Here is a 20,474-nt window from a genome sequence, read left to right as displayed (position 1 = left end):
CAAATACTTAAACATACACATTTATGCTCACACACCTCAACATACAGTACAGATTGATGTTCACACACACTTACAGATTGTCTGCTTTCCAAAAATATGTACAATGTGGGTTATTTATTGTTTTATTTGTTCATGATTGCAGTTACAAACCCATATAAAAAATGTAAACACAATTTAAAAAATTACTTAACAGTAATGCATGCCCTCGCCTGTAACTCACAAAATGGAAAGTTGGAGCCGCTCGCAAGCCCATCGTGAGCAGCTTACCAATTATTACATGTTTGTGTTGATTTGTAAGTAATTGTGTGTGATGTGACTTTAATTACATTACACATTAGGACTGAAAAAATCACAATCCAAATACTTACTTAAATCCTTAATTAATAACACGTGCAACACATACAGTTTTCATATATAGTGCTTCAGGGAAAATGGCAATTTTTATGTACAGAATAATTTCAGAAAAAGTTTTTATAAATAATAGGACTTGTCATCTGCAGCCACATTCTTCAACCACCATATCTTCATGTTTGTGTAAAACAATTCTTCCCCCTTTGATCTGTAACATGGACATGGGGCTCAGCTTCACGGGGAGACAGGAAGGACAACTCACTGTGTGGGGGGCATTCAGATGGGCCAGACTCTGGAAAAATGAAAGAAATACACAAATTAACATTCATTCTCTATACTCTAAATCAAAAAACAAATGTATAAATTGAAATTTGTGAAATTTGACTAATTTGAACACACACACATTTGGGATCAAGACATCATGGAAATTAATAGACTTAATGTGTTTATCATTTGTCAAAATCTAGATAAAAATGGAAACTCTATACCTTATTGTATTTATTAAATATTACACTCACCTGTACGTAGGCATGGTTGGTTGGCTTGAAGGAGTCATTTAATGGAAGAGGACAAGCTCCTTCACACCTGTATGCGTTGAATCGCTTGGGAGAGATGATCTGCTTTCCCCATCCAATCTTCTCAAAGTCCACAAACATGTCCACCCTTCTGCACAGAGTCTTCCCGTCTCCCACAGGCATGGAGAGGTTATGGGCATTCCTAGTTCTCCTCCTTCTGACAGCTTTTCTGGAGGCCTCATTCACCGATCGGGTGTATTTAGAGGCCTCCACTGTCTTGATGAGGCTCGGAGACCCATCAGCATCAGGAGAGGAGTTGTCCTTGGCAAACACTAACAGCCTCACTCTTTTAGCTGTCTCTTCCATACAGCTGCTCTCGTCTCCTCTCTCTGACAAATCCTTTGTATCTTCTTGGATGTTGTTCTTCTCAGCATGATGGAGATAGTTCTGGAGCATCTTGGTGACATTGAAAACCTTCCAGGACGACTCTAGATCATGAGGAGAAAAATGATTTAAAGATCCTATGAAAACCCCCTTCTGGTCTTCCTTGGAATGATAGATTTCCACTTTGACATTCTCAAAAGACGAACTGGGGATTCGTAACTCCGCCAACCTCAGCTGAGTGCTGCTTGAGATAGATGTCATGTCAAAAGTAAATTTCCAGCCATTATCTCTTTCAGTGCAACCTGGAGAAGACAAGAACAGCAATGTTAGGGTCACATTCGGTTCGTAAGATGAAACAACAGAGCTTTTTGGAAATGTTTACCAATCAATAAAAAATAAGACATTATCTACATTGTTCATCTAAACTGTTCTTAGTTTGCAATAAAACATCTAAAACATCCATAAAATAAACATGGCATTGACTTACATTCACTAAGAGAATATTTCTTTTCAGATAAACATATAACAAAATATTCATATTTTAAGGGAAAAAAAAAGGTTTGTACTTTTTGGAATGAGACTCAGGACGGGATCTGATTCCCAGATGATGGCGCGTTCCAGGATTGGAAGGTCTCCATCGTTCCCCGTGATGAGAGTTTGGTAGAGTTGCATTATATAAAGGGCTGGTTTCATTGTCTGGGATGGATTGTGTCCATGAAGATCAGCTGAAGGTCTCAGACCCAGTTTAGTTCCTGTAAGAGGAATATTCAGTTTCCCAAAGATCTCCGGGATGAGAGCGAGGAGCAAAATCATGTGCAGGAGGTCCATCTTTAAACAGGTCTTCTGCTGTGGACCTGGCCTCTTCTATCCAAGGAGATGTTTCTTGTTCAGAAGTTCTCCAGTAATGATCTCTTCCTTGAGGATCCGAGGACTTTATATTGGGGTTGATGAATAAACTGAATTGTGTTTCACACTTGTGGCTGTTTGAAGTTTTATTAAAGGGGACAGATCAAAAGTCCAGTCGTTTACACCTCATTTTCACACTATTAACGCCAACGAGTGTCAATGTTTATTCTGAACTATGAATAATTCTATTAGAAAATCTTCAAAGAGATCTTCAAACATCTATTGATATAATAATAAAAAATCATTAGAATATACTATATATATATAATAATTAGAGAAATACTGATGTTATGTCTCTGAAACTCTGAACTGCAATTAATAAATAACCCCAAATGCTTAACTTTGTACTTATGTCTGTTATATTTTCAATCTGATCTTCTAAAGCTGGAAGGTTTGATCCGTATTTGAGTTAACATAAATTTTATTAATTTGAAATAAAAAACCAACAAAATAAATATTTAATCAGTTTTAATATCTTGATGTAATGTACATTATGTTTTGCATTTTTTATTTTACACTTTTACCTGTTCGTTGCACTGTTCACTTATTTGAGGGTTGGCACTCAACCTTTGTGATCAAACAACCAAGGAGGAGACAATCTTTTTAATTTCTGAAGGAGTCAAATAATACAAAGTTCAAAATAAAATATGTAAGATTATATTGAATACATAACACGATTAAGCGGATTTTTATAAATATACATTTTACATCCTTAACTGTTAAGAAAATAACTGTTAGCAGAAATGTCATTTTATTCTGCCCTCTGAAGATCTTATTGCTTGAAAACAACACAGAAGCTTTTTTTAAGAAGCTTTGTTTTTCCATTTTTGTGTCAAGTGATGATTATGTTTTTCTTGTCAAAATTATGAACAAGGCAAAATTTTCCATGATAACAGAACAGAACCTTTAACAGGTAATTCAGTAAACGGTAAATGTTGTCTTCTAATACTCTTTGTCAATGTGCGGATCCATCTTTAAATTAGGTTCACCATGTCCTGAATCAGGCAAAAAGTTAAAATGAAGTCACCAATGGCAGTATGCCAATCACAAACTAGAGCACCTGATATACAAAAACTAAGTCACTGGAAGGAAGCAAAATTGGTTTCTGGTAACATGACATTTATCATGAGTTACTTTGAAGTATTTTCTACATTAATTACTTTATTGAAGATTCTTTGATGGTATTAATTCCCATTCTACAGAAAACAGAAACTCACCATAAACAAACACCTGTTATAATTCTAATTAGCATCACAATAACTGAATAACTGATCATGGCCTTTGAAGTTTGGGTCAAAAATAATCTTCAAACAGCCACAGGTGTGAAGAACCATTTCAGATTTTGACACAACCTCAAGATAAAGTCCTGGGATCCTCAAGGAAGAGATCATTACTGGAGAGCTTCTGAACAAGAAACATCTCCTTGGATAGAAGAGGCCAGGTCCACAGCAGAAGATCTGTTTAAAGATGGACCTCCTGCTCATGATTTTGCTCCTCACTCTCATCCCGGAGATCTTTGGGAAGCTGAATATTCCTCTTACAGGAACTAACCTGGGACAGAGACCTTCAGCCGATCTTCATGGACACAATCCATCCCAGACAATGAAACCAGCCCTTTATATGATGCAGCTCTACCAAACTCTCATCACAGGGAATAACGGAAACCTTCCAATCCTGGAACGCTCCATCATCTGGGAATCGGATCCCGTCCTGAGTCTCATTCCAAAAAGTAAGTAAGCTTTCTGTATGAATAATCTGTTATATTACATAATTCTTAATGTACAATATATACATTTTTATGTTAAATGTCCGAGAGCCTAATGGGACCCTAACATTGATGTTCTTGTCTTCTCCAGGTTGCACTGAAAAGCATAATGACTGGAAATTGACATTTGACATGACGTCTATCTCCAGCAGCACTCAACTGAGGTTGGCGGAGTTACGAATGCCCAGCTCATCCTTCAAAAACGCTAAGTTCGAAATCTATCATGCCAAGGGAGGCCAGAGGGGGGTCTTTATTGGATCCTTAAATCATTTATCTTCTCACAATATGGAGTGCTCCTCAATGGTTTTCAATGTCACCAAGATGCTCCAGAACTATCTCCATCATCCTGAGAAGAACAACATCCAAGAAGATACAAAGGATGTGCCGGAGAGAGGAGACGAGAGCAACTGTATGGGAGAGACAGCTAAAAGAGTGAGGCTCTTAGTGTTTGCCAAGGACAACTCCTCTCCTGATGATGACGGGTCTCCGAGCCTCATCAAGACAGCGGAGGCCTCTAAATACACCAGATCGGTCAATGAGGTCTCCAGAATATCTGTCAGTAGGAGAAGGACTAGGAATGCCCATAACCCCTCCATGCCAGTGGGAGACGTGAAGACTCTGTGCAGAAGGGTGGACATGTTTGTGGACTTTGAGACGATTGGATGGGGAAACCAGATCATCTCACCCAAAAGATACAACGCGTACAGGTGTGAAGGAGCTTGTCCTCTTCCATTAAATGACAACTTCAAGCCAACCAACCATGCCTACGTACAGGTGAGTTTATTATATAATATAATAAATATAAAAAAAAATAGATTTCTCATTTATTGTGTAGATTTTGCTGACAAACGAGAAAAAATATTAATTCTAATCATGTCCACGTAGTCTCAGTTCCAATGTTTTGTTTAGAATAATTTTAAATTATGAATTTTGATTTATTTTGATTTAGAGTATAAAGAATGAATGTTAATTTGTGTATTTTCCTCATTGTTTGCAGAGTTTGGCCCATCTCAATGCCCCCCACACAGTGAGTTGTCCTTCCTGTCTCCCCGTGAAGCTGAGCCCCATGTCCATGTTACAGATCGAGGGGGGAAGAATTGTTTTACACAAACATGAAGATATGGTGGTTGAAGAATGTGGCTGCAGATGACGACAAGTCCTATTATTTATAAAAACTTTTCTGAAATTATTCTGTACATAAAAATTACCATTTTCCCTGAAGCACTTAAATATATTTAAAAACTGTATGTGTTGCACTTGTTATTAATAAAGGATTTAAGTAAGATTTTAGTTTTTGTTGATTTGTAAGTAATTGTGTGTAATGTGACTTTAATTACATTACATATCAGGACTGAAAAAATCACAAACATGTAATAATTGGAAAGTTGCTCACCATGGGCTTGCAAGCAGCTCCAACATTCCATTTTGTGAGTTACAGGTGAGGGCATTGTGACAGGGCCAGGCTAGCTGGCTCATGTGTCATATGAAGTTTAGCCGGGTCACGGAGCACTTTTGTGTCCGGTTCTGTATACTGTGACCCGGTAATATATTATATTGTGTTTATTGTGTAACCGGCCCAGAGACTGATGTGGATTCAGCCCCAGCCTTCAAAGAGACGATCCTATAATCTGGCTGGGGCTCTTAATCATATGTGAAAAAAGAAGTGATGAAAACCAGTGTGGAATGGGTATATAGAGAAAAAAACAATAAAGAATACTTCCCTTTATGTTGTTTGAATTTCCCGGATACTCGGCTGCAGCCCGTACAAAAACACTCTCCAGGTGTTTAGAAACAAGAACAAAAAGACACTAGGGGGCGCTCGTGTATACCGGTTGTAAAGAATGAGAGAATAAAAAAGAAAAAATATAATTGTGTAATATCCAACACAGGTGATTTCGCTGTTTAAATTAAAAACCTTTAAAAAAGGTGGCCTCAACATGGAATTAGACATATTTACTTATATGTGAGTACATGTAAGGGGTAACTTAAGATCACTATGGAAGTATCCTAGTAGAAATATCCAATGCTACATATACCATTTTTTATCCACCATTCTTATTTTTTATTTTTTTAAATAAATTCTTTTTTTAGCTAGGTACCTATCCTTAAGATAAAACAGGACACAATTTTTTGTATATATATGTTTTATTATGTATTTATTTATTTTTTATATATATTTTCTCTTTCACATCATTAGTTATATGCTATTAAGGATGACACACATACTGTTTATTTACATATACATATGTTTGATCCCCAACATTTTGACTCCCTATTACCAATAGTGTAGGATTTTTTCTATCCGTTCCTCATGGATGAATGGCATTTCTGCAGATTGTCCCCGATCCTCCATCCCTCGTGTCCATGACCCCTATAAAAGAATAGACCTTAATAATAACTCCAACCATGCCTCACTAAACACATATTTGGATTACAGCTTTTCTTCTTTACCTCTCTGTTCACATGTTTCTTTAAAACATTAACGTCACTGTGTACTACACTTTATTAGCCACCTTCTTTCTCCGTTCCCTTCTCCCCACATAATGTCCGTTTCCGGATCACCAAATAAATAGTATGGGCGACATCTATAGGTACCCATCACGTACACTAGATGAGCACGGATCGGGATTTTCTTTGATCGGTAGATCCGATCGTTTGTATACGGAACCATTAATACATGTCTTTTGTACTTACCGATCGCTCCTGGATCCCACGAAACGTCAGAGGAGGAGAAGATAGATGGGAAGGCAGCGCGACGGACGTGATGATGACGAGGAACGCACTGACGTCGGACGCCGGCGAAAAAGATGGCGCCGCACACAATTTAAAAGGACCTCGCATCAATAGTGAAAACTACTCCTGATGAAGCCACGGAACTGGCGAAACGCGTTGAGGATTTTACAGAGCTCTACTTCTTTTTATTTAGAATTTTTATTTACTTTCATAGCATCCCTTGGTGGATGTATGTGAACACTTTTAGTATTTTGGCACGTCAGCCTTAAATAAATAGCTTTTATTACATACAAAAAGTGGTTTTAGCCTGATTCCATTTTGGGACCCAGCCCCATACACACAGAACTTTGAAAAGTGCTACAAGAGGAGCAGAGGAAAAGGCACCTGACGTGTAAGGGTTAATAAACCCCTCCAAAAGTGTAAGTGCATTTATGTATTTGCGCGCTACAAACAGTGCATGATAATACACCATTGGGGTCCCTACCTGTCTCTCTGTTTTCTTACATATATCTATTGCATACACATCCGGAAGACAGGATGATCTATTGAAGCCTGAATACAAGTGAACACTGTAAGTGCATTATATAGACTTACAGCGAAATCACCTGTGTTGGATATTACACAATTATATTTTTTCTTTTTTATTCTCTCATTCTTTACAACCGGTATACACGAGCGCCCCCTAGTGTCTTTTTGGGGCTCTTAATCAGCCAACACAGCCCTGTCTGCCCAGACGGCACCCGCACTACAGGGGGGATAACACAGGTGGGGGAACCCATTGTATTCTGTAATCCCCTCACCTGATACATCCCCTGTATACTGATGGGATTTGTGATGGGATGTGGCTGATGGGATTGGGGGTTGGGTTCGGTACACATTGCATTGAGATTGTATATAAGTTCTGTGTGTTTGTAATAAAGAGAGTTCTTCTTGGTTTGCTACGAATGGTGGTCTGGATGATCCGTGGATAGCTGAGTGCTATCCGTATGAGGGACTGACTGGTGATTCCTCAGCCCTCAAACAGGGGTACCCAGCCTTGGGTACGGTGACTCTGTAACAGGCATGCATTAAAAGTATTTTTTTAAATTGTGTTTACATTTCTTATATGGGTTTATAACTGCAATCATGAACAAATAAAACAATAAATAACCCACATAGTACATATTTTTGGAAATCAGACAATCTGCTGTACTGTGTGTTGAGGTGTGTGAGCATAAATGTGTATGTTTAAGTATTTGTGTGTTATCATGAATGTGTATGTGTGTTTATGCGTTAGTGTATAGCTGTGTATAAATGTTGGAGTGTGTGGAAATATGTGTGCCCCTGCCTTTGTGATTTATGGTGGTGTGAGCAGATGGGACTTGCCAGATTTACTTCCCCCAGACCAGAAGGTGCTAGCCCTCCCCTGTATTCCAGCCTTTTGCACTTCTGGCACAAACACTTTTGCAGAATACAACTACCAGGATCTACAGTTCTACACCATTAGCATGACTGAGGGTGATGAAAGTAGTAATTAACAAATGGTCATCAGCCCATCTGTTAAAAAATATATGTATATCATTAGAAAATATAGATGCAGGGTCTTAACACTATTTGTATTATTTGAGATTGAATTTGCAATGTGTAGCTGGGGTTGGCTGGCTGTGATATAATATCTAATGGACAGCTGTTTTTTTTCTGGTTGTATGGTTTGCCAGGAACCGCCTAGGCTTGAGGAGAGAGCAGGTAACAGTCCGTGACTACTGCAGGCATATCCACAGCCCACAAACACCCGGTGCACAGCCCCCAATCTGGGACCAAGGACAGACTACCTAAAAACAACCTCAGGGCTTCATGCTTTCCCAGCCCTAGGGACAGAGCACCAAATTTTCCCTCTCTCAGAGGCACTCACTTGATCTTAACCAAAAGACAGAGAAGCAATCAGCACTAATTGACAGCTGTTTCATCCTTAACGGAACTTGTCAGCATGAGGTTACAATACTGGGTTAATGCTTGGGGCTTGGGATAGTATGAGAAATACCATTACATAAGTTAGGGTGGGTAAAGGTGATGGAAAACCCTTCCATTTAAAATTGAGGGGGTAGTAGAAGAATTATTAAACACTCATCTAAAGACACCAGACGGCTTGTTTTTCCCTCAGAAATCTCATGGTGCTGCCACAACCACAAGGGATTCTGGGTAGGCGCATGCAAATAAGGTCAACAATAATCACCTTTTGCCTCTATGTCCACTTTATACATGGATCCCTTGAAAGTAATTGCCCGCTGTACAGGACAGCCTTTAGACAAAACTCGGGTGAAGGGACCTTCACCTTCCCCACACCAGAAGTCCCGCATTATGAATGGAAGTCTTGCATTATGAATGCAATACTTATGGGGAGCGAGTCCTGTTGATCGGTCAGATATGGACCACCAGCCTAAAAAAAAAATATATATATATATAAATACATATATAACAAAAAAGACTGACGGCTAAAGGTATCGATCAATGTGTGGAGATGGAATACCCAGATTACCGCTCATGGACAGCTGTTTCATCCTTAATTTTTTTTTTTTGGAAGCCCAAGGTGTTGTGCTTCACAGGTGCGTGCGTCTGTGCATAGGAGCAGCAGAAGCCTGATACTTTTTCAAGTCTTCGTCTGACATTCCCCGTTGGAATATGTCAGACACAATTCCTTCCCTCCCCAGCCATAAGACCTGCAGGAGGGTCAGATCTTCTGGGTCACCTCCAAAAACGAGAATCACTGCACGGAAAAGATAGGGTGCCACAAGGCATCGCACTACCTCTACCTGCCAGGACAAAAAAGCCCAGTCCCACTGCCAGGGCGGAATGCTCGTACAAAGTGCAAATTCCGTGAGCCAAAAAAAAATAACATCAAAGACTCACTTTATCCTTAATGCATGAGTTTGTGATACCTGCTTAATACTTGAGGTAGTATGAGAAATCCCATTGCATAAGTTATGGTGGGTAAAAGTGATGGGAAACCCTTCCACTTAAAAATAAGGGGGTAGTATAAGCATTATTATACACTCATCTACAGACACCAGACAAGCCAGAAGGCTTGTTTCTCCCTCAGAAATCTCATGGTGCTGCCAGAGCAAAAGGGATTCTGGGTAGGCGCATGCAAATAATGATCACCTTTTACCTCTATATCCACTTTATACATGGATCCCTTGAAAGTAATCACCCGCTGTACAGGACAGCTTATAGACAAGACTCAGGTAAGAGGTGCAGTAGCCAGATCACCGCTCATGGACAGCTGTTTCATCCTTAATGGGACTCATCAGCATGAGGTTGTCATAAAGAAATACCGTTACATAAGTTATGGTTGGTAAAAGTGATTGAAAACCCTTCCACAGTAAAGGTGAAGTGAATGTCAGTTTGCAGTTAATGTACGTCATTAATGGAGTAGAGCTGTGCACTTCTATACACACCACTGTCCAATAGTTCCTAGTGTAGGGGACCTTCACCTTCCCCACACCAAAAGTCCCGCATTATCCATGGAAGTCTTGCGTTTATATTTCACAGAATGAAATACTTATGGGGAGCGAGTCCTGCTGATCGGTCAGATATGGCTCACCAGCCTAAAAAAAAGTCAAAAAAAGACTGATGGCTGAAGGTAGCGATCAATGCGTGGAGCAAGCAGCTTACTATGGCTCCCTGCAACCATGCCATCAGAAGTAAAACAAAGTAGTATGCCAACAAGTCTGATGCCTACTGTCATGTAGCCCCCTAGTTTAAAGCAGGAACACTGCATTCTACGGTACCAAGGCAGCAGCAGAGCTGCAGAGACCAACTAGATAACACATGCAAACCCTAGGGTGTCTGTGTGTGTATGAATGTTTAAGTGTAGAGCTGACCCTGACCATCATCACACCCACATCATAATTCATGCCCCCAATAAGCAAATTCATACCTCCATCATTGCACACCTCCCCACCATCATTTCCATCCCATATGATTATCACCCCATATTGCACCAAAATGGGCCCCAAAAGTGGGTGCACCAGTAGAGCAAAATGCTGGCATCCAATGGAGGGCTGGTACCTTCTGTAAAGCCAAGTGGCCCCATCGACCCCTTCCCCACACAAACACACACAGCAATCCACATAGGCACTGGCAAACATACTTACACTCACCCCAACATTTACACAAGCATACACACTAACTCACAAACACACATACGCATTCATGATCAGATATACTTACACATAAACATTCATGCTCACACAGCTTAGCATACAATACATATCTACTCATACACACAATTATGGATTGTCTAATTTCCAAAACTATGAACTATGTGGGTTATTTATTGTTTTATTTGTTTATGATTAGAGTTACAAACCCATATAATAAGTGTAAAGATCTTTAAAAAAAAATATTTTGAAACAGTAATGCATGCCCTCACCTGTAACTCACAAAATGTAAAGTTGCAGTCACTCTCAATAGCAACGTGAACAACTCACCAATTATTACATGTTTGTGTTATTTGGTATGTAATCACATGTGAGGGTACTTTAATTACATGACACATTAGCGCTGAAGAACTCACAAACCAAATTGTTATTTAAATCCTTTATTAATTACAAGTGCAACACATACAGCTTTTTAAATATATTGTATATTTACAATAACGTTTATATAAATAATAGGACTTTTCATCTGCAGCCACATTCCTAAACCACCATATCTTCATGTTTGTGTAAAACAATTCTTCCCCCTTCGATCTGTAACATGGACATGGGGCTCAACTTCACGGGGAGACAGGAAGGACAACTCACTGTGTGGGGGGCATTCAGATGGGCCAAACTCTGCAAAAAATGAGGAAAATACACAAATTAACATTCATTCTTTATACTCTAAATCAAAATAAATCAAAATTCATATAGTTAAAATTATTCTAAACAAAACATTGGAACTGAGACTACGTGGACATGATTAGAATTAATATTTTTTCTCGTTTGTCAGCAAAATCTACACAATAAATGAGAAATCTATTTTTGTTAATATTTATTATATTATATAATAAACTCACCTGTACGTAGGCATGGTTGGTTGGCTTGAAGGAGTCATTTAGTGGAAGAGGACAAGCTCCTTCACACCTGTATGCGTTGTATCTTTTGGGTGAGATGATCTGATTTCCCCATCCAATCTTCTCAAAGTCCACAAACATGTCCACCCTTCTGCACAGAGTCTTCCCGTCTCCCAGCGGCATGGAGGGGTTATGGGCATTCCTAGTTCTCCTTCTACTGACGGCTTTTCCGGAGACCTCATTGACTGATCTGGTGTACTTAGAGGCTTCCACTGTCTTGATGAGGCTCGGAGACCCATCATCATCAGGAGAGGAGTTGTCCTTGGCAAACACTAAGAGCCTCACTCTTTTAGCTGTCTCTCCCATACAGCTGCTCTCGTCTCCTCTCTCCAGCACATCCTTTGTATCTCCCTGGATGTTGTTCTTCTCAGCATGATGGAGATAGTTCTGGAGCATCTTGGTGACATTGAAAACCATTGAGGAGGACTCCACATTGTGAGAAGATAAGTGATTTAAGGATCCAATAAAGACCCGAGGAACTTTGATAGATGGCCTCCCTTGGCATGATAGATTTGAGCTTGGCGTTTTTGAAGGATGAGCTGGGGATTCGTAACTCCGCCAACCTCAGTTGAGTGCTGCTGGAGATAGAGGTGATGTCAAATGCCAATTTCCAGTCATTATCCTTTTCAGTGCAACCTGGAGAAGACAAGAACATCGTACTTTAAGAATTATGTAATATAACAGATTATTCATACAGAAAGCTTACTTACTTTTTGGAATGAGACTCAGGACGGAATCCGATTCCCAGATGATGGAGCGCTCCAGGATTGGAAGGTCTCCATCATTCCCTGTGATTAGAGTTTGGTAGAGCTGCATCATATAAAGGGCTGGTTTCATTGTCTGGGATGGATTGTGTCCATGAAGATCGGCTGAAGGTCTCAGTCCCAGGTTAGTTCCTGTAAGAGGAATATTCAGCTTCCCAAAGATCTCCGGGATGAGAGTGAGGAGCAAAATCATGTGCAGGAGGTCCATCTTTAAACAGGTCTTCTGCTGTGAATCTGGTCTCTTCTGCCCAAGGAGATGTTTCTTGTTCAGAAGCTCTCCAGTAATGATCTCTTCCTTGAGGATCCCAGGACTTTATATTGGGGTTGATGAATAAACTGAATTGTGTTTCACACTTGTGGCTGTTTGAAGTTTTATTAAAGGGGACAGATCAAAAGTCCAGTCATTGACACTTCATTTTCACACTATTAACGCCAACGAGTGTCAATGTTTATTCTGAACTATGAATAATTCTATCTTAGAATCTTCAAAGAGATCTTCAAACATCTATTAATCTAATAATCAAAAAGCATTAGAATATACTATATATATACCGTATTTGCTCGATTATAAGACGAGGTTTTTTTCAGAGCAAATGCTCTGAAAAATACCCCTCGTCTTCTAATCGGGGTCGTCTTCTAATCAGACCTCAAATAGAGTCTGATTAGGAGACTAAGATCCAGATCCCCCGCACCGCTGCAGGGGACCTGGATCCTCCTGTCTCACCCCCCCCCCATCATACACACACTTACCGGTGCTTCCTGCTGTATTGCCGGGGCAGCGGGTTGACGTCTACGCGATCCGCGTAGACAACGTCCGCTGCAGCCGGAAGGAGGTGTGGCTAGCAGCGGGGGTTGTCTGCGTCCGTCGCGCAAACCTTCCCCGACTGTCAGAGATCAGAGTTCCCCGCACCGGTGCGGGGAACTCTGATCTCTGACAGCCGGGGAAAGTATACGCGACGGACGCAGACAAACCCCCGCTGCCAACTCCACCTCCTTCCGGCTGCAGCAGAAGGCGACGTCAACCCGCTGCCCCGGCTGGAAGCACCGGTAAGAGAGGGCTGAGAGGGGAGGGGAGGGGAGAGTGTGTGTGTGTGTGTTAGTTAAATGGGGGTATAGGGTGTGTGTGTGTGTGTGTGTGTGTGTGTTAAATGGGGGCATAGGGCATTTCTGGAGTGGCGTTAAGGGGGCATTTAATAGAGCACTCTGCCTCCTGAAATGCCTTATACACCTATATGCCACTCTGCCCCATAATATGCATTTTAACCCCCTAAATGCCAGAGTGGCATATAGGGGTATAAGGCATTTCTGGAGGCAGAGTGCTCTATACAATGCCTTTTAACTCCCTTAATGCCACTCTGCCTCCTGAAATGCCTTATACCTCCCTATATGCCACTCTGCCCCATAATATGCATTTTAACCCCCTAAATGCCAGAATGGGATATAGGGGTATAAGGCATTTCTGGAGGCAGAGTGGCATATAGGGGTATAAGGCATTTCTGGAGGCAGAGTGGCACATAGGGGGTCAAAAGGCATACCATGGGGCACAGTGGCATATAGAGGGTTAAAAGGCATATCATGGGCCACAGTGCCATATTGGAGCGGCAAGCCTGGGGGCAGATGTGCGTAACTGGGGGACAGGTTGGAAAATACAAGAAATAAAAACAAAAAAAATATTTTTCTCAATCATAGCTTTTATTAAAAAAAATAGTTTACATGAATTAACATTTACTGGTAAAACTTTTTTCCTTTAGGGTCGTCTTATATTCAGGCTTTTTCTTTTTTTCCTAAGTTAATATTCAGATTTTGGGGGGTCGTCTTATAATCAGGGTCGTCTTATAATCGAGCAAATACGGTATATATATTTATATCTTAATTAGAGAAATACTGATGTTATGTCTCTGAAACTCTGAACTGCATTTAATAAAATAAGCTAAAATGCTTTACTTATGTCTGTTATATTTCCATCTAATCTTGTAAAACTGGAAGGTTTTATCTGTATTTGGGTTAAACTTAATTTTAAAAATCTGAAATAAGAGAATATTTATTTTCAGATAAACATATAACAAAATATTCATATTTTAAGGAAAAAAAAAGGTTCGTACTTTTTGGAATGAGACTCAGGACGGGATAATAAAAAATCATTAGAATATACTATATATATATATAATAATTAGAGAAATACTGATGTTATGTCTCTGAAACTCTGAACTGCACTTAATAAATAACCCCAAATGCTTAACTTTGTACTTATGTCTGTTATATTTTCAATCTGATCTTCTAAAGCTGGAAGGTTTGATCCGTATTTGAGTTAACATAAATTTTATTAATTTGAAATAAAAAACCAACAAAATAAATATTTAATCAGTTTTAATATCTTGATGTAATGTACATTATGTTTTGCATTTTTATTTTACACTTTTACCCGTTCGTTGCACTGTTCACATTGGCTCTCGAGGGTTGGCTCTCGACTTTTGTGATCAATCTTTTCATTTTATGAAGGAGTCAAATAATATAAAGTTCAAAATAAAGTATGTAAGATGATATCGAATACGTAAAATGTTTAAGCTAATTTTTATAAATATACATATTTTACATCCTTAATAGTAAATGGACATAAATGAGAATATACTTAAATATTTTCATAAATTCTTAGCAGTGGCCTGTCAGGGACTGGGTCACATGTTTCAAATGTCTCTGTAAGACAGGACTGGAAACAGAGAACCATCACAATAAGATGCCCTCATAGTGCTGGGACATAGAAAATATTAAAGGAGCGGTTCCACTTAGACAAAATATTAATTGGGATCTCTAGTATGTTAAGTAAATAACCGTTAGCAGATCTGTCATTGTATTTCTCCCTCTGAAGATCTCATTGCATGAAAACAACACAGAAGCTTTTCAGAAACTTTGTATTTCCATTTTTGTGTCAAGTGATGATTATGTTTTTCTCGTCAAAATTATGAACAAGGCAAAATTTTCCATGATTTCAGAACAGAACCTTTAACAGGTAATTCAGTAGACGGTAAATGCTGTCTTCTAAATATCTGCAATCTCTTTGTCAATGTACAGTCCATCTTTAAATTAGGTTCACCGTGTGCTGAATCAGACAAAAAGTTTCAATGAAGTCATCAATGGCCGTATGATGTCAACAGTTATTGAAGTGTCGATGATGGGGGAGATATTAGACAAAATGTATCACAAACTAGAGCACCTGGTATACAATAAACAAAGTCACTGGAAGGAAGCAAAATGGGTTTCTGGTAACATGACATTTATCATGAGTTACTTTGAAGTATTTTCTACATCAATTACTTTATTGAAGATTCTTTGATGGTATTAATTCCCATTCTACAGAAAACAGAAGCTCACCATAAACAAACACCTGTTATAATTCTAATTAGCATCACGATATCTCAATAACTGATCATGACCTTTGAAGATTATTTTTGACCCAAACTTCAAACAGCCATAGGTGTGAAGAACCATTTCAGATTTTGACAATATAAAGTCCTGGGATCCTCAAGGAAGAGATCATTACTGGAGAGCTTCTGAAAAAGACACATCTCCTTGGATAGAAGAGGGCAGGAACAGAGCAGAAGATCTGTTTAAAGATGGACCTCTTGCTCATGGTCTTGCTCCTCACTCTCATCCTAGAGATCTTTGGAAAACTGAATATCCCTCTTACAGGAACTAACCTGGGTCTGAGACCTTCAGCCGATCTTCATGGACACAATCCATCCCAGACAATGAAACCAGCCCTTTATATGATGCAGCTCTACCAAACTCTAATCACAGGGAATGATGGAGACCTTCCAATACTGGAACGCTCCATCATCTGGGAATCGGATCCCGTCCTGAGTCTCATTCCAAAAAGTAAGTAAGCTTTCTGTTTGAATAATCTGTTATATTACATAATTCTTAATGTACGATACATTAATTGTAATGTTAAATGTCCGAGAGCCTAATGGGACCCTAACATTGACGTTCTTGTCTTCTCCAGGTTGCACTGAAAAGAATAATGACTGGAAATTGACATTTGACATGACGTCTATCTCCAGCAGCACTCAACTGAGGTTGGGGGAGTTACGAATCCCCAGCTCATCCTTCAAATATGCCAAGCTCGAAATCTATCATGCCAAGGGAGGCCAGAGGGGGGTCTTTATTGGATCCTTAAATCACTTATCTTCTCACAATTGGGAGTCCTCCTCGAAGGTTTTCAATGTCACCAAGATGCTCCAGAACTATCTCCATAATAATGAGAACAACAAAGGATGTGCCAGAGAGAGGAAACGAGAGTAGCTGTGTTGGAAAGACAGCTAAAAGAGTGAGGCTCTTAGTGTTTGCCAAGGACAACTCTTCTCCTGATGCTGATGGGTCTTCCAGCCTCATCAAGACAGTGGAGACCTCTAAATACACCAGATCAGTGAATGATGCCTCCAGAAAAGCTTTCAGTAGGAGGAGAACTAGGAATGCCCATAACCCCTTCATGGCGGTGGGAGACGGGAAGACTCTGTGCAGAAGGGTGGACATGTTTGTGGACTTTGAGAAGATTGGATGGGGAAACCAGATCATCTCTCCCAAGCGATACAACGCATACAGGTGTGAAGGAGCTTGTCCTCTTCCCCTAAATGACAACTTCAAGCCAACCAACCATGCCTACGTACAGGTGAGCTTATTATATAATATAATAAATATAATATAGATTTCTCACTTTTTCTGTAGATGTAGCTGACAAACATGAAGATATGGTGGTTGAGGAATGCGGCTGCAGATGACGACACATCCTATTATTCATAATTCTTTTTTTGTAATTGACATGTTCCCCGAAGCACTTATAATATATTTAAAAACTGGATGTGTTGCACTTGTTATTAATAAAAGATTGAAATAATATTTTGGTCTGTGATTTTGTCAGTCTAAACTTTTAATGCAATTAGAGCCGCCTCGCATTCAGTAACTCACATAACAGCATGAACATGTAATAATTGGTCAGTTATTCATGACGGGATTGCGGGCGGCTGCAACTCTACTTTTTGTGAGTAACAGGTGAGGGCATGCATTGCTTTTTTATTATTTAAATTAAATTATTTTTACAGTATACCTAAACATTTTTGTAACTGTAATCGTGAACAAAGTGTGATCATTAAAAGAAATGTAGGGTTATGTAAATGTTGGAGTGTATGTAAATATGTGTGACAGTGCCTATGTGAGTTACTGATGGGGTCATCTGTCTTTCCCTGCCCCCAGGCCAGAAGGTGCCAGCATTCCGTAATATGCCCACCTTTTTGCTTTTCTGGAGCATGTGCTTTTGCGGACTACAACTCCCATGATCTGGGATGAGACCGCACACGTGTGCCACATGCGCATTAATGGCACCATGAAATACCAGGCTGGTATTCAATTTCTTCCAGGGCTGATTTTAATTCCCAGTCCAGCCCTGTCCTTGAATGACAGCAGGGATCAGACAGTTTTTTCATTCTGTCAGCCAGAACCAGTCATAGTAAGCTGCCTGCTCCACGTATTTATCACTGCTTTTATGCATCAATCTTTCTATTTTTTATTTTATTTGGTCTGTTTGTTATAAAGTCTGCTGATCAGTCTCTGACCAATCAGCAGTGCTTACTCCTCATGAATGGACCATCACCTTTAGTGTGAATGCGAGGCTTCCATTCACTAAGGAAGTATGGTGCGATCACGTCATCGCATGAGACTTCCGTTCGCACACTTTTTTTTAATAAAACTTCTGATGACACGGTAGCAGGCAGCCACTGTAAGCTGCCTCCTCCATGCACTGATCGCTGCCTTTAGGCATCAATGTTTTTTTATATATGTATTTATTTTAGCACCACTCACTCCCCATGACTTGAGCATTGCTTTCGGTATGACCCAATGACCCTGCCTAGAATCTGGCCGCTAATGCCAAGCTCCCTAACCCAAACCACTAACGCAGGAAAATGTTACTGTACAAATCACAGTTATAAAGTAGTTATATACACAGTAAATTAATCTTTCAAATGCAAAATAAATAAAAAGATGGTTTCCCATCTCATTATTTGGCAAGTAATCCCACATGAGGGGACTTTAATTACGTTACACGTTAGCACTGAAAAAATCACAAATCAAAATGTTATTTAAATCCTTTATTAATTACAAGTGCAACACGTACAGCTTTTTAAATATAAAATATATTTACAGAAAAGTTTTTTAAAATAATAGGACTCGTCGTCATCTGCAGCCACATTCCTCAACCACCATATCTTCATGTTTGTGTAAAACAATTCTTCCCCCCTCGATCTGTAACATGGACATGGGGCTCAACTTCACGGGGAGACAGGAAGGACAACTCACTGTGTGGGGGGCATTCAGATGGGCCAAACTCTGCAAAAAATGAGAAAAACACAAAAATTAATGCTCATTCTTTACAGTATAAATCAAAATAAATCAAAACTCATATATTTAAAATGATCCAACTAAAGAAGTTTTAGCAATTCTAAACAAAATGTTGGAACTGAGACTACGTGAACATGATTAGAATTAATAGTTTTGTCGCTTGTCAGCCAAATCTACACAATAAATATTATATATAATAAACTCACCTGTACATAGGCATGGTTGGTTGGCTTGAAGTTGTCATTTAAGGGAAGAGGACAAGCTCCTTCACACCTGTATGCGTTGTATCGCTTGGGAGAGATGATCTGGTTTCCCCATCCAATGTTCTCAAAGTCCACAAACATGTCCACCCTTCTGCACAGAGTCTTCACAACTCCCACCGGCATGGAGGGGTTATGGACATTCCTAGTTCTCCTCTGACTGACAGCTTTTCTGGAGGCCTCATTCACTGATCTGGTGTATTTAGAGGTCTCTACTGTCTTGATAAGGCTTGGAGACCCGTCATCATCAGGAGAGGAGTTATCCTTGGCAAACACTAAGAGCCTCACTCTTTTAGCTGTCTCTCCCATACAGCTGCTCTTGTCTCCTCTCTCCGGCACATCCTTTGTATCTTCTTGGATGTTGTTCTTCTCAGCATGATGGAGATAGTTCTGGAGCATCTTGGTGACATTGAAAACCATTGAGGAGGACTCCACATCGTGAGAAGATAAATGATTTAAGGATCCTACGAAGACCTGGCCTCCCTTGGCATGATAGATTTCGAGTTTGGCATATTTGAAGGATGAGCTGGGGATTCGTAACTCCGCCAACCTCAGTTGAGTGCTGCTGGAGATAGATGTCATGTCAAATGTCAATTTCCAGTCATTTTCCTTTTCAGTGCAACCTGGAGAAGACAAGAACATCATCCCATTAGCATTAGGCTCTCGGACATTTAACATAACAATTAATGTATCGTACATTAAGAATTATGTAATATAACAGATTATTTAAACAGAAAGCTTACTTACTTTTTGGAATGAGACTCAGGACTGGATCCGATTCCCAGATGATGGAGCGTTCCAGGATTGGAAGGTCTCCATCATTCCCTGTGATGAGAGTTTGGTAGAGCTGCATTATATAAAGGGCTGGTTTCATTGTCTGGGAAGGATTGTGTCCATGAAGATCGGCTGAAGGTCTCAGTCCCAGGTTAGTTCCTGTAAGAGGAATATTCAGCTTCCCAAAGATCTCCGGGATGAGAGCGAGGAGCAAAATCATGTGCAGGAGGTCCATCCTTAAAAAGGTCTTCTGCTGTGGACCTGGCCTCTTCTATCCAAGGAGATGTTTCTTATTCAGAAGCTGTCCAGTAATGATCTCTTCCTTGAGGATCCCAGGACTTTATATTGGGGTTGATGAATAAACTGAATTGTGTTTCACACTTGTGGCTGTTTGAAGTTTTATTAAAGGGGACAGATCAAAAGTCCAGTCATTGACACTTCATTTTCACACTATTAACGCCAACGGGTGTCAATGTTTATTCTGAACTATGAATAATTCTATCAGAGAATCTTCAAAGAGATCTGCAAACATATATT

The 20,474-nt window shown here is 39.8% G+C and overlaps 4 protein-coding genes and 1 pseudogene across 4 annotated transcripts; 2 read left to right on the top strand and 3 right to left on the bottom strand.

Annotated features, from left to right (window-relative positions):
• Nucleotides 1–490: 490 nt before the first annotated feature.
• Nucleotides 491–2,078, bottom strand: LOC149276290 (nodal homolog 2-A-like). Its single transcript, XM_089503699.1, has 3 exons — nucleotides 1,817–2,078; nucleotides 870–1,552; nucleotides 491–643 (listed from the first exon to the last, which is right to left on the bottom strand). The coding sequence occupies exons 1-3, from the start codon at nucleotides 2,076–2,078 to the stop codon at nucleotides 491–493; spliced, it is 1,098 nt and encodes a 365-aa protein (XP_089359825.1).
• A 1,545-nt stretch (nucleotides 2,079–3,623) lies between these two features.
• LOC149276289 (nodal homolog 2-A-like) lies at nucleotides 3,624–5,071 on the top strand. The gene is made up of 3 exons (XM_089503698.1): nucleotides 3,624–3,885; nucleotides 4,013–4,695; nucleotides 4,919–5,071. Exons 1-3 carry the CDS (start codon nucleotides 3,624–3,626, stop codon nucleotides 5,069–5,071), a joined length of 1,098 nt encoding a protein of 365 aa, XP_089359824.1.
• A 6,244-nt stretch (nucleotides 5,072–11,315) lies between these two features.
• Nucleotides 11,316–12,166, bottom strand: LOC149276288 (nodal homolog 2-A-like). Its single transcript, XM_089503697.1, is given in 2 exon segments — nucleotides 11,316–11,468; nucleotides 11,693–12,166. Coding segments are annotated over 2 exon segments (627 nt in total).
• Nucleotides 12,167–16,124: 3,958 nt separating this feature from the next.
• Nucleotides 16,125–18,168, top strand: LOC149276287 (nodal homolog 2-A-like; annotated as a pseudogene).
• Nucleotides 18,169–18,738: 570 nt separating this feature from the next.
• Nucleotides 18,739–20,172, bottom strand: LOC149276286 (nodal homolog 2-A-like). Its single transcript, XM_089503696.1, has 3 exons — nucleotides 19,911–20,172; nucleotides 19,110–19,786; nucleotides 18,739–18,891 (listed from the first exon to the last, which is right to left on the bottom strand). Exons 1-3 carry the CDS (start codon nucleotides 20,170–20,172, stop codon nucleotides 18,739–18,741), a joined length of 1,092 nt encoding a protein of 363 aa, XP_089359822.1.
• Between the last annotated feature and the right edge of the window lie 302 nt (nucleotides 20,173–20,474).

This window comes from Sceloporus occidentalis, unplaced genomic scaffold, assembly GCF_023333645.1.
Source record: "Sceloporus occidentalis isolate IW3139 unplaced genomic scaffold, rSceOcc1.0.p SCAF_242, whole genome shotgun sequence".
NCBI lineage: Eukaryota > Metazoa > Chordata > Lepidosauria > Squamata > Phrynosomatidae > Sceloporus > Sceloporus occidentalis.
This window is presented reverse-complemented; position numbering and strand designations above follow the sequence as displayed.